We start from the raw sequence: 13,879 nt of genomic DNA on the forward strand, positions 1-13,879 counted from the left end.
TTTTATTAACCGATATAGATAATACAATATGTTTAGCGCGTTATAAAATATATGTATAGTTTCTAAATAATTGGTAACAGTTCAATAACTGGAGTAAAACGAACGGCTGTATGAACGAACGATATTACTTTATCCTGTGATTTTCGCCCGTCCTTATCTTTTTCACTTTAGACTTATCTCTGATTGGACACAAGCCCCTTATTCCCTGTACATAGGGGGAAGTTTGTTTGATACATTTTATCGTATATACGTCATACGAAGCACGAAAAGTTATATGTATCAAATACATACTCATTTATCAATATCAAATATTTCCCTTGTTCCCTATAATCGCTACTTCCTCTTACAATCCCATACAAAAGGCATTTTAAAAGCAGCACAAGTATTAAATGCTTATTAGACATACTTACAATATATCACAAAATGTTTGTTTGCATTTGTTGGAGGTTTTCATAAAGTCTTTTAATAACAGTATGTGTAGTAATATGATTTATTTCACACCGCTACAAATTCAATGAACATGCTCTCGGTTTTATATCGGTGTGATTAAGAAAATAATCAAATAGATGAATTCATACTTGCGAAGAGATTAGTTATTCTATTTTTTCACCTTCTAAAAATAGTCCGATTTCATTATAAAAAATCAGTTTCTACGTGGTATTACAAGATTATTTACATGGAATGTCCCTAGACGTTATAAACATTTTAACAATAAAACAATTTAAATAACAAAAGTAATAATATTATCGTTTACCAATGCAACATTCGTAGTTTCTGTAACGTAAATATGTTATGTAAATAAGTCAGTTCTTTTGTTTTCTATTAAAAAGTTCGATATTTCACGTGTCATTAAATACCATTCAGTGATTTTCAGGTAATTTCCAACAAGGAATTAAATGCGTAAGATGCGATGTATCAATTAACTAATAAACGCATTAAAATATAAATTTGGACATTTCAAATAATATTATTGCGATGTTTTCCTATACAGGGTACGATTCGGTAAATTTTACAAAAAAAACATATAACTCATAGCACAAGCAATGACTTTTAATTTTCCTTAATCTTAATTGACGTTCCATGCAGTTGTAAAAAGATCACATTTGTGCATGAACATCATCGAATGAAAAATTATCATTTCTGACGTAAATCTTTGTTTCTATATCCTTTCTCATCAAGAATTTAGTTTTGCACCTAATGGTTGAGGTCTTGAATTGCGTTCAATTCTTTTCTGCTGCTGCTCAAACAGCCGTTGCTCCCTTTCTCTTCGCTTCTGTTCTCTTAATGTTTTTGTGGGGTCTCCAAATTCCTTTGTTGTTTCTTCTTCCCAGCCAACAGCATTGTCTTCCCATTCTCCTAGCTCGTTCTATGTAAATATAATTTCAGAAATTATATAGTTCCTTCTCATTAAAAATAGTCATGTAAGAAATATAAACATACAGATGGCACGAGATCATTCGCCATGGCAAATTTTGATGCGTTCCAGGATGTATTTTCCGAAGCCTTATCTTTTACTAAAATCTTTGTCTGTGTTGTAATCTTTGGTGTCATATTCTATGATAGATATAAGAAGTTAGATATAGATATTTCCCAGTTGTTAAAGCAATAGAGATAATTACCTCAAAAAAATTTGGTTGTTGCTCCTCTGTAGATTCTGGCAGTTTAGAAACTTGCTGTCTGTATTGTTCAATTTTTGCTTGTACCGTGTTAACTGGCTTATCTGGCACGACCACGACAGGATTTTCTTCCCATTGATCCCAGTGCTCTAATTCCTTGAGCAAGCATCTTCAGTGATTACTATTATCGGAGTCAATGGTACAACAGGATTTTCATAATTTTTGAATCGTTGCAAAAGAAATGAACTTAAAAAAAGGCGAATGACAATGTTAGAAACTCACTGGTTGTGTTGTGTTGTTTACGGTGTTTGGTACTACGCCGATCGTGGAGAGAGGTATAGAATCACAAGACGACCTTCTTCGACGTCGAAGACAGCACATCGCACGCCTAAATACTCCCAGAAGTAATACGATGAGGGCTTTCAAACGATTTACTAAAAATTCTACTGCCATCGTAATATCGGCATAGATCTAACCTCTTTTACAATGATATAATAATAAATTGTATATGTTTTTATTACAAAGAATCAAGACTGATCAAATGCCATTTTGCTGAAAAATATCTAGAATTAAGTGATTTTACTGTCGTGTCACTTTGTACATACTTTATAAACACTAATAACTGTTAATAATAAGTATATTCTCCATCCGGCACACAGCTTCTCGTAAAACAATAAAGAGGTTATCGAGAAATATCGATTAAAATCTATGTGTCGACTGTCGACTCGTTTTCAAACTTTCAACAGGTTGCTAGTTGCTATCAGAATTAATCGTAATTCGACCATCTTGCAATTTAAATTTTAATTTTTGTAAACCTTTAGAAATTATATTTATTAACAACTTATGTATAATCTTTCATTATTTTTTCACAAAATTTTAAATTATATTCACGAGAGGAATAAAATATATATGTACAAAGTAAAGTAATTAAAACAAATGTTTATTTATTTTATAAAAAAGTAATATTGTTATATTTCAGAGAATCGTTTATGTACGAACGCATTTTTCGCGTTTCGTTCTACGATCGAATTTACACTTTTGGTACGGACCGCATTTTACTCCGCCACAATAAACGTCGTCTGAAAAATAAATTTTCTTATGGATATTAGAAGATATAAATCTTAAAAAATTATGTAAACTCTTTTACCATTCGATGATCCTTTATATCCATTGCCGGTACTAACGGGACTCGCTGAAACACATGACTCACTTCCGCATTTATTTGGACAGCATTTCTCATTAAAAGAGCATTGAAAATCCGAAACACATTTAGGAGTGCATTTTGAAACACTGTTTCTTAATGGACAATGTCCTTCTTTATCTAAAAAATGATTAAATTGTAAATGATGAATTTTTCTTTTGCGTAAAGATAATTTTAATGCGCCATTTTTGAAAATAGAAACTCATTTCGATTAATTCTAATATTAAACAAATTATACGACATCAAGATTGTCAAATAGATCAATAAATACTCGTTAGGTAAGCTATATTGAAATACTCGCGTGGTAATATAGTAATAATGTAGTATTATCTTTATATTTTATGATTGACAAAAGACAGAATATGTGATCATAGATGAGATATAGGATGAACCAAAATATCTTACAGAATTTGTAGGAAATCATTTTTTATGAACAGTCATATTGATTTTTCTCAGTCGTTATATCGACGATTATATCTGAACGTATCTGTATATATTTCTCATAGTAAAACATTTATTGGCAATAAGCATAATCAAGATATACGTGAGAGATATAAAATATGACAAATTATTAGTTAATACTCAATTAAAGTGTCAATATGTCGATATTAATTATAGATAATAGAATTATATTTACAACATTATCGCATTCGTTCGAAATAAATTAATAATTCAATAGCAAGAAAAGTTCTATTAGTTTTATATGAAATGTCAGTAAATAATATATCTACATAGAGGTGATCAATTAACTTACGAGACAGCTGAGCGTCTGCCACAGCAATTAATAAGCACACAGCCAGTACCATAATTACTCCTTTCTCTATAATGATATACACTTGATTATTTAAAAGTTCGAAAAATAAAATAATGTATTAATGCACAAGATGTCTCAATATAAACAAAAACGGAAACGACAAAGTTATCTCTTCGATGAAATTGTCTCTTTAACTCACATTAACTTTTTGTTAACTTGAAACACCTTATGTAAAAGTCTTAATTTTCATAAACACACATACTATGCATTGTTCTTTGTCGAAGATCCTCTTCCACAATTTTAAAATCACCAGATCTATTCAACTGCAAGATGAACAACGTCTAATTGGTGCGTGATAAGAGTTCAGATTCTTAAATCTTTCTCTGTCATTTTCTTTCCTTATCTATCTACATAACAATCTTTATGTCATTATCTCATTCGTTTCCACCTCTACTCTGCGGTCAGCGAAAGGAACATGTCGTGAAACGGCGGTACGTAGGGAACCAGCTGATTCAACTTCTTGATATTTCCCGACATCATTGCAGTTTATGAACGCATTTATGACTATTATTGATATGTTTTTACGTTTGTGACTCAACTGTTCGACGAATAATGTAGTTGGGTATTTCAATTGAATACGTGAATTTACGTAAAACTAATACAGACTTCAGGTTCGTAGATCATTCTTTCATTGATACAAATTACGTATTTTTATGTATTTTATTACAAGCCATTTTAGATGTATTAAGCGACAACAATAAACGCGTTTACATTGTATCTATTTGAATATTTTTTATTTTTAAATCAATACTGGAAAATTTCACGATTTGTGATTAAAATAATATATTCAAAATAATTCGATTTTTTGAATAAAGCATTTGAACTTTCTTTTGGTTTTAAATTAATATTGACAAAATTTTTGAACTTTTTATAATATATATGTAAGAGAAATTTTTATACAGTAAGTAGGATTTTCTGAATTTTTCTGAAATGGCCCCAGAGAAGATGTCATCTTTTTTCTGTTTCTTATCTAATTTTTCTAGCAGTTTATGTTTTTTTTTTATATTTCTTTTTATTTATTTTCTAACAATAAAATAGTTTGATACGGTCTTATATTAACGATTATTTCCTAGGATTTTAGGAAACGATCCTCCATTTAGTCCGTCTTGCTAATGACCTTCTCTACTTGGATTTCGTGAATGTATTCTTCAAGGATCTATGCAAATTCAGGTCAATAGGCTAATAAGGTGACGCGTCATTTACACACAGCCGCTTACCAATGAATTTGTTTCTGAGAAATCATTTAAGAAATTAGAAGGTTCATCATAGAACATTTTATTTCAATTACAAACGCGCATATATATATAACAAGCATTGTTATCTATTATTTAAGATATCGATCAATTTGTAAATCTAGAAATTTAAAAATTAGATGGTTTAAAAAGGGGTATAAAAAGAGTACCATAAAGTCTGATATATATTAATTACTACATCTAGTTAAGAGCAAGATTTTTAATTCACAATTATCACAAATTTTGTAACAATTACAAGATATGGCACAAGGATATATTTAGTTACAGAAGATTAAATAAAAAGAGAATCATATTTTCCTGTTAATATTTTATGGCGATCTGCAATTATTTTAATTACTTATTGAAATAATAACGTAGATAATTATTTGGATCTCTGGAATTGATGTAAGGATTCCTGGGATTATTATAAAAGTCTTCCGATTCGTCTGCAAATTCAGCCACCTCAACATCTGGTTTTTGACATGCCAATGCTCCACACCTATTTTTGCAACATTTCATTGTTCCTCTACAATCATTGTCAACACTGCAGGTTGGTGAGCACACCCATCTTCCTTTTGGTTTCGCTGGACACGAACCTGGTTTCTCTAAATATACAGATTAAGTCAAATTCTATAATTGAAATCAAAGTTAGGCATTTTTAAAAGGTTTTCAGTTATTAAGAATTTGAGTAACTTTATACCGTTTCTGCCAATTAATTAACATAAAATTTAGTTATCAACTTTGTTATTAATTGCTTTACAGTGTCACTTTACCGGTAGGAACTGTTTGCCTCATGGTAACAGGTTTTGTGCAAACAAAGCCTCCACAGTTGGTTGGACAACATTTGCCAATTCCTAAGCACTGTGAGTCAGAGAAACAAGATTGACTACAAATCTGCACTGGCAAAGGTGGTGGACAGGAACCTGGTTTCTCAGCGAAAGGTTCGTACCTGAAGACATTATTTCAATTGCGCGAGGAAGATTCATTAGCGGACTGAGAGTATTTATTTAAATTCATGTTTTTTTTAAGAACATAACTAAAACAGTAGGATTTAATGAGAGATTTGATTCACCACAAACTTATTAGATATTATAAAGAGTTACTATACTTTGAATATTTTATGTCTACTCTTATATATTTTCTCGTCTTTAAATTTCCATAAATGCATAAAAATTCGTAATCTGTTCATCATAAACAATCAATTAATTAATTAAACAAGATAGAAACAAACCTGGATTGAGCAAGCGTTGTGGCCAAAGACAACGTAGACACCAAGACCATCGTAAGCAATTTCATTTTTCAATTAGTTTTACTCACTTAGCTTACTCGAAACTAAAAACGAAAAACGCATGTGTTTGTAAAAACTTCGATTATTTTGATAAAAATTTTGTTCGTGAAATTTTCGTTTCAAGAATATCTATTTTAAATATTTATTTTTTCTAACAGGAGTTCCACTATTTCACAAATTCGATAAACACAACTATTATTTTTTGTTAATAATAATTATCGTATTTCATAAATTGTATAAAAAATCGCACAGATATACCGAATTACTTTGTGTTAATGGTTTCAAAACTGAAATATGATCGATTATGGCACCGTTGACTCTCAGTCGTGGGTTGACAAACGAAGAAACAGGTGATCGAGACTTTTGCTGAAGAGAGAAGAATTTCTCTCCTATATAAGATCGATCCCCACTCAATAATAAACGTAACGAGCACGTTGCAACTCCTTAATGGAAATCGGGGATCGTTGGACCTACCTCGGATGTCGAACCGCAACGGTAATTAGCGTGGCAAATTAACGAGAAATCTAAATCGAGCGGAAGGAAGATAGTGGTTTCTGCAAGCCCCAGGGTTGACGAAATGAATGGGCTGTAGTTTAGATCATTTCCGGATCGTTGATCTGGGGGCGGCATAGTCTTTTCTTTATTTTTATTTTAATAATAATTAGAAATTTAAATTTATGGATCAGAGATTTATAGATATTAGTAATATAAATTTACAGATTCTTCCTTATACTTTTTCTTTATTTCATTCGCACGAGAGATGAACCAAATTTTTTGGTTTGCCAATCCATGAAAGCTATCATTACAAGAAACTAACGTCAATACAGTAGTATAATATATATATAAATATTGCGATGAAAATTTTTTAATTTGTTAATTAGATTTCGAAGAATATCTACATAAGTGAATATGAATTTCTTTGGTGGGATATTTGAATAAATATTAATTTCTATTAGTAGCATTGGATGATTACCGATTTCGTGTATTCTGATATATTTTAACATAGAATTTAGATTTACTGTAAATATTGAAAAAGGTAAGAAGTCAGATGAGATAAGAAGATAAGAAGATTGATTGAGCAGAATTTGTAGCAAAAGATAATTGAATTACAACTTTCTATTCATAGATATCTCTTTAAACAAATATAAAAAGATCTGCGTTGCATTTATTTCATGTATTTTTTATTTCAAGTGCTTTTTTTTAATCAAAGAGTAAAAATACCTTTATGTCCAAAGATAATCGTCCTTCGTGAAAGAAAGGACACGTTGTTCGACTCGCCGTCAATAATTGAATAGGTACTTTTCGAGAATTTTAGAACGCTTGGATATTCCTGGCCGTGATGTTGATACCACGACAGGTCGTTTGATACTGTCGATGAATATTCAATCGCATGTTTTATTCAAAAAAAACACATTTGTCTGTATGTACATGAGCGTGACATCATTTGTACTTCAACGATATTTTGCTTGCAACATTTAAAGTATCTACATATTTTGTAACAGTGTGTTAGGTTCTGGCATCTTTTAAAAAATAATTCTTAATATGAATATTTGTCCATTTTTATTCATATTAACAATTTCATCGATATTTTGTTATTAAGTTTAATAACATTTATAGAATATTATCTAAGAAGTTTGATGATGCGTAAGAGAAGCGAAACTTTGCAAACTTTGTGTTAACAAATATGGTTTTTACCTCCGATTAACGACAGATTTGGCAAGAATATTTACTCATGCTTTTTCCCCCCTTACTATTAAATCTACATACACGGACACGCTAAATTACATAATGCATATTTAACGTGCAATTTCTGAGAATAACGCGGCTTCCTAGAAACGTTCCTCACAGCAGATGCACCTGATAAAAATTATGACTTTCTGACAATGCATAAATTATACTCGATATTATCAATACTCCATATTTCACTATGTTTATGGTATGCTACGTAATTCATTCATGATCAATTCATAATCAATTGATTATCATTGAAGTAACACGAAGATCCGATTGAAATAATTTTGCAATTTCTATTATCTTTAGTTTTATTGGTATAAACATAAATATAAAAAAGACATAGTAGTATCTCTACTGGTAGACATAAAAAAGAATGGTTTTGTGAAATATTCTACACTATGATATTACAATCAAAACGATAAATGCATCCTTGGTACTTGAAACGCATTTCGTCGTCATTCTTATAAAGACGTAAGACAAAAGGAATTTCGACACCTGTACAAAGTATTGTTTACGCTAGAGAATGATTACAACGTATGGTGCATGAATTGTATGATTAATAACATAATGATTACGCGACGCCATGTATTCTTAACGCAGTCTTTGGCGTCATCGACATTTTTTTTTTAAACAATCGTTGTATAAATTGTTCTAACTTAATCCTAAGGACTGACGATATAGAAAACTGGTTACAATAATAATAGAATATAGAGCAGAGGACAGTATGTACAGATTGCGATTTTGGCTTCCCGCCAAAAGATGAAAATTTGATTTGGCGCTCGCTAGCATTGTATTCGTTCTTGGACCGAGATCCGAGCATCGGTTAATTAACATAATATACAACTTAGTGGCGTAATCAGAAAGCCTCGAATGCTTGTTGATCAATAATATTCTAAATTTCCTAAAGAAAACGTAGTAAAATAATTGTCTCAACGATTCGGGTTCCGAAACTTAAACTTAAAATCTTTGAAGATCCCAAATTTATTGATCTTAATGATTTGAGATCTCCAAATTCGTTCCTAATCTAATAAAATTTATGGAAATATCGAAACGATTAAAATATTTTATAATATACTTAAGACACTTTAAAAATATCTTCGATACTATGAACAATAGCATATTTCGCTTATCGATAACAGTAACAAGTTAATAATTAATTATACATTGGTTTTATTTTCGTAACGCATTCGAGGCAGTTTTAGACTAATAACGACCAATAAACGCACTTAACTGCAGCACAATACCATAAACAAAAACTACAGATTAAGTCGCGCTTCACTGAGTATTAGAATAAAGAGAAAGAAAGATAAACGAACGAAGGTAATGTACATAGAAGATATGAGCCATAGCGACTATCTTGAACCGAACAATTTACAGTTAAATACGCTATTAATACTAAGGATTACGAAGAACACTGACGTCGAGTACTTGAAATCATACTCGAGTATTTCTTCAATGAAAAACGATCGCCGAGAGCACTATTTTTGAACGACCCGCCCATTAAAGTCTCCAGTCGGAGGAACGACTTCTTTTCAAGTACTTCTATTCATGGTAATCTTTCTTATTTTACTTCTTCGTGGTAACTGTAACAGAAAATAGAAACAAAATTTTGATGAATCGATTGTAGGAGCGAAATGATTTGCACACACATATATAGCGTTAAAAGTAGCAAATGATGATGAAAGTTCATTAAAGTGTCTTAAGTAATCGACAACCTTCGTGATTCCCCGCTAAGTAAAAGGGAATGGCCAGTGACTAAACTGGTAAGGAATTCGTGGAGCAGATTTCAATGAAATTAAAATTTCATTTGGTCATTTGGTTATAGATGTAATTTAAGCTCCTTAAATAGTTCTTTCTCAACTATTTCTGAGTATATGATGGACGGATAAACCTTGAGTTAGAATAATTGAGATATTTGATATATTTATGACACGGTTCGCTGAAATTTACAAGTAGAGAATTTATGGAAGAGGGACTGAGTAAATACTAAGAAATACTGTGACTATATTTAGTCACGTATATTCTTTTATCTTGAAATAGCTTGTTATGACGAGATATGATTCTCATTCATCTAAGGGAAGTTATGTCATTAAACTGCTACTAAATTAAACTAAAATACTATGTAAGTAGTACATTTGAAAATGCTTGAAACAGAAAGTATTTGATACCAGAAAAAAATGCACAGAAATACATGCAAAGGAAATAGGGAAGCATGTATAAGCATGAGTTGTTATCCAACCTAATACGTACCAATTGCATTCATAATATAATAATAGAATAACTTAAATAAAAAGAGATAAAAGTAACTTTACCTCTTGGTGGAACAGGAGGAGCAGGCACTTTTTTCGTGGCACCAGTTTTCTGATCCTGAGGAACGTCGACGTTCATATATTCCGGCAGTTTACCAGTATCCGGTACATCCACGCCTTCTAAACTATTCGCTAGATTCGTGTCCACATATTCCTCGTTATTTTTACCTTGAACTTCAGTCAAAACATTGTCTTGACCTTGTACGTCATCAGTGACCTTATTTTCCCCCGCCTGACCGGGAGTCTCGGCCTTGGTTGAATTCTTCGAGATTTCAGATACATGATTTAAGTCAAGTGAGTGTCTCTGCTCAGTTTGCTGACCTTGTGTAGTGTCCTGAGACGAGGTGACGCACGTTGGTGTCACGTTCACGTAATTTGTTGGAATGCACATGCCAGCAGGCGGTACTGGCGCTGGGTTCAACGTAGACGGGTCAATGTTTGCGTAACTGTTGCCAGTATGTCTGGAGGACTCTGGTTCTGAAGCGTCATTAGTGACTGGCGATGAATTTTGAATCAAGTCCAGGTACTTAGGGTGATCACACGGGGAGCTTGGAGTTTTTGGTTCCTTCAGAGGAGCCTCTGTCTTGAAAGCTGTTGATCATTATTGAAAAGTGTTATTTAGAATCTTTTATTCGGAATAAAATTTAAATTACAAATCTATGATTAATCAGAATACAATTGATCGTTTCGGAATTATCTAAAATCGAAACTGCTTCTAGCGTATATCTTTAAGTATTGTAGTATGTATTAATCGAAATTATTTATTTTCTCTTAAAATTTTACTATTTGATTACTAACAGTGAATGGGTAATCCCGATGGTGGAAAAGCGATGTAGTATTCGGTATCCTCGCCTCGTAATTGTGGCTGTGATGGTCTCAAGTCTAAATCGTTTCCAGTCGAGGAACGAGGAGATGGGGAATACCTAAGCGCCGGGGAATACCTTCCTGCGAATGGCTTTGGAGCTGGTGGTATTTCGTACGACATCACACCCGCTTTATCCTCTCTGGCATTTTGTAACTGAAATAATTTTTCATTCAGAAATTTCAAGTTCTACAATCAAATAAAAATATTTGTAGCTGCAGGAAGGTTTTCAAAGTTCTTTATTTAGAGATCGATTATATATTTTTCTAAATACTAACTCGTCGATCTTCAGTATCAGAATGAGTTCCACTGTCACCTAAACTGGTCCCACTGCATCCGCTGGCAGTGCTCATTCTACCAGACGAAGACGAGCCTAAGAAAATAGAAATTAATTAGAATATTTTCTCTCCAAAGAACAAACTTTACTATCGAAATATGTACTTGAAACACTGCGGAGACTTAGACTGCTAACTGGCCTACGGTCGGTTAGGGCACCATTAACATTCTCCACTTTACTGGTCGAAGAAGAATCGTCACTTCCGGTCGTAGAGTCCTTCGTATCTACAATTTAAAAGTAAAAATAAATTAGAACCTTATGAAACAGAGGATTATCTATAATATATGTATTTTGCTCTAACGAACCTTTCTTTCCTTTGGAGAAGAACTTTCTGATTCTGTCAAAAGGTGTAGGAGCCTTCATTTCCTCTTTCATTCTTTTCTGTATTCTTTCATACTCTTCCCTCATCGCAGTGAGTTGTCTCTGTTTGTCTTTGAAGCTCTGTTGAACATCGTTGCGATTCCTCCAGTTCTCGACCAATCTTTCCACTTCGGTTATCGTGAACACGTTGTTCTTGAAGTCGTTTATGATTTCCAGTAACTCGTCCTGAGGCCCAGACGGTTCCCTCGACTTTGTGCTGCTGGAATTGGAGGTGGTTCTGCCATAAGAGAAGGAGGATTGACTATTTTCTTCTCGAGCAGGTATGGGATGAGAATCTGAACGACTCTGGGTGGGCGTCGCTGTTCGAGATGGCTGCTGGCTCACTGCGTTTGACGTTGGTGTTTTTGGTCCTTGAAGAATTAAATTTGGAAACATCAATTTTTCGACAGTGCTTGGAAATGTTTCAGGTTGGAATATTTCAAAAATTATTTGTACATCACAAGGTTTCAAAATTTAAAAATTTAAGTACTCAAATATTTCAATATTCAACTTGACAAATTTAAATATACAAATTCAATAGTTCAAATTTAAATATCCTACGTTTATCTCTTTATAGAGTTACCTACCAGCTGGATGCATTTTCATATAACCTTGCAGAGGAAGTTCAAAGCCGTTCGAGGAGGTCATCACAGGCGTTGGTGTTGATGGACTGGCGATGACGGGAGTCGGTGCTGGTACGATTGAATAATTTGCCTCAATGGGGTTACTGGTGGTCGGGCTAGGGGTTACTGATAATTGACCTGGCAAGATCAAGGACGTTATTGGTCTTGCGGCCGGTGGCACCGAATAGGCTTCGCTCAAGGGTCGTGGACGACAATAATCCTCCTTGTCGTTATTGGTGTCGCTTGATGTGTTAGTTGTCGATGGGTCCGCGCCTGAAAGATGTTTCAATCTTAATATTGGGCCATCTTGGTACCATTTCATAATCATTTAGAATTCTTATTTATGTTTAAATATTTGGGTATATCGCAATTGTTTATCTGTATAATTATATATTTGTGACCATAGATTCAAATATAAGTGCGTACAAATTTCAAAAGATATAAAATACAGATTTTAATAAAAGAGGGTCTACTCACTTGCCGCTTGGTCTGTAGTGGTCTCGCTGATCACTTTCAAATAGCTGTACATGTTGGTGAACTCGTTCATTTGCTGCGGCACCGTGCGCGAGAATTCAAGGGGAAGCCCGAAACATGCAATTCAAAAGTAAGATACCAGTTAATTCACCGAAACATACCAAAAGATCAGTAAAAAATTCTATAAATCAAGCCTACTATCATTCTTCGTTAACAATATCTCAAAATTCTATGAATATTAAAGTTTCTAATTGTAATTAGAATCCGGACGAAACTAGTTAGAGTCGTCAAACTAATTCCAATTGACCATAACTGATTTTCATGGAATATAATTAATTAATTATTTAACGAGTCGTAATTAACTCTAACCGATTCCGACTAAATCCAACTGATGTTAATTAATTTTAACTGATTTTAACTGATCACGTTTTCAATTGGAAGTCTACGGACAGCTAGACGCAGAGTTTAGAGAAAAATAGAAGGTGGATCGTCCAAGCGACAATTTGCAATTAGGTATAGAGAAATATCACGAAAGTACCGGTTCCATTGGACTAACTGTGATGTCGCTTTAAAGGCGATGTTTTTGTACCATGTAGCCACGAAGCTGATGCGCCAATCTCGTATGTCCTGCCTGCTCTGCAAGATCCGCAGGGGTCAGTTCCGACACGTTCCTCAGGTCGCATGCTATATCACCGCCTGGACACTCCAACAGTTGCCAAGCTAATCTCTCCAGGCCGAAACGTGCGGCAAAGTGTAACAACGTCGGATTCTCTTCGGGGCCTAGAACAATTAAGAGTTCACTTTACTTCTTAATCTATCATATCTGTATAAAAATTCAGAACTTGACTTAAAAACTATGAAATGAAATTTTAATCTAAATGTGAATGGTTAAATTCAAATTCCGGATCGTAGGATATCTCCTAACAATAAGATTCATAAGTTCTTACCAACCAGCCTTTCTATTAGTCCAGCAAGCGAAACAAACAATATTTAATATTTTCAACAGATACATTTGTCAATGATTAAACT

The 13,879-nt window shown here is 33.1% G+C and overlaps 4 protein-coding genes and 1 long non-coding RNA gene across 6 annotated transcripts in view; 1 reads left to right on the plus strand and 4 right to left on the minus strand.

The window, feature by feature from the left end:
* Positions 1 to 474: 474 nt before the first annotated feature.
* LOC117157833 (uncharacterized) lies at positions 475 to 2,395 on the minus strand. Its single transcript, XM_033336117.2, has 4 exons — positions 1,899 to 2,395; positions 1,620 to 1,772; positions 1,441 to 1,554; positions 475 to 1,366 (listed from the first exon to the last, which is right to left on the minus strand). The coding sequence occupies exons 1-4, from the start codon at positions 2,067 to 2,069 to the stop codon at positions 1,175 to 1,177; spliced, it is 630 nt and encodes a 209-aa protein (XP_033192008.1). The 5' UTR covers positions 2,070 to 2,395; the 3' UTR covers positions 475 to 1,174.
* Positions 2,396 to 2,540: 145 nt separating this feature from the next.
* On the minus strand, positions 2,541 to 4,002 carry LOC117157838 (waprin-Thr1). Of its 2 annotated transcripts, none has more exons than XM_033336125.2 (4): positions 3,834 to 4,002; positions 3,572 to 3,637; positions 2,764 to 2,937; positions 2,541 to 2,695 (listed from the first exon to the last, which is right to left on the minus strand). In XM_033336125.2, exons 1-4 carry the CDS (start codon positions 3,838 to 3,840, stop codon positions 2,604 to 2,606), a joined length of 339 nt encoding a protein of 112 aa, XP_033192016.1. In that variant the 5' UTR covers positions 3,841 to 4,002; the 3' UTR covers positions 2,541 to 2,603. The 2 variants fall into 2 exon arrangements, with proteins under 2 accessions (XP_033192016.1, XP_076478313.1); XM_076622198.1 differs by having other exon boundaries at positions 3,771 to 4,002.
* A 65-nt stretch (positions 4,003 to 4,067) lies between these two features.
* LOC117157839 (uncharacterized) lies at positions 4,068 to 13,446 on the plus strand. Its single transcript, XR_013059375.1, has 5 exons — positions 4,068 to 4,242; positions 4,705 to 6,646; positions 11,931 to 12,181; positions 12,331 to 12,448; positions 13,292 to 13,446. It is a non-coding gene; the product is annotated as an uncharacterized LOC117157839 (long non-coding RNA).
* LOC117157837 (antileukoproteinase) lies at positions 5,069 to 7,411 on the minus strand. The gene is made up of 4 exons (XM_033336123.2): positions 7,373 to 7,411; positions 6,095 to 6,195; positions 5,637 to 5,812; positions 5,069 to 5,468 (listed from the first exon to the last, which is right to left on the minus strand). Exons 2-4 carry the CDS (start codon positions 6,157 to 6,159, stop codon positions 5,218 to 5,220), a joined length of 492 nt encoding a protein of 163 aa, XP_033192014.1. The 5' UTR covers positions 6,160 to 6,195; positions 7,373 to 7,411; the 3' UTR covers positions 5,069 to 5,217.
* stumps (DBB domain-containing protein stumps) overlaps positions 8,176 to 13,879 on the minus strand; it is a 45,464-nt gene continuing 39,760 nt past the window's right edge. Inside the window, exons 10-18 of the mRNA XM_033336121.2 lie at positions 13,440 to 13,630; positions 12,854 to 12,926; positions 12,341 to 12,649; positions 11,699 to 12,124; positions 11,498 to 11,617; positions 11,335 to 11,429; positions 10,993 to 11,212; positions 10,198 to 10,785; positions 8,176 to 9,468 (exon numbers count right to left, since the gene is read on the minus strand). Of these exons, the coding sequence (XP_033192012.1) occupies positions 9,452 to 9,468; positions 10,198 to 10,785; positions 10,993 to 11,212; positions 11,335 to 11,429; positions 11,498 to 11,617; positions 11,699 to 12,124; positions 12,341 to 12,649; positions 12,854 to 12,926; positions 13,440 to 13,630 (2,039 nt within the window). The 3' untranslated portion in view covers positions 8,176 to 9,451. The remainder of the gene's footprint in view (positions 9,469 to 10,197; positions 10,786 to 10,992; positions 11,213 to 11,334; positions 11,430 to 11,497; positions 11,618 to 11,698; positions 12,125 to 12,340; positions 12,650 to 12,853; positions 12,927 to 13,439; positions 13,631 to 13,879) is intronic.

The sequence above is a fragment of the Bombus vancouverensis genome, chromosome 10, assembly GCF_051014615.1.
Source record: "Bombus vancouverensis nearcticus chromosome 10, iyBomVanc1_principal, whole genome shotgun sequence".
Classification (NCBI taxonomy): domain Eukaryota; kingdom Metazoa; phylum Arthropoda; class Insecta; order Hymenoptera; family Apidae; genus Bombus; species Bombus vancouverensis.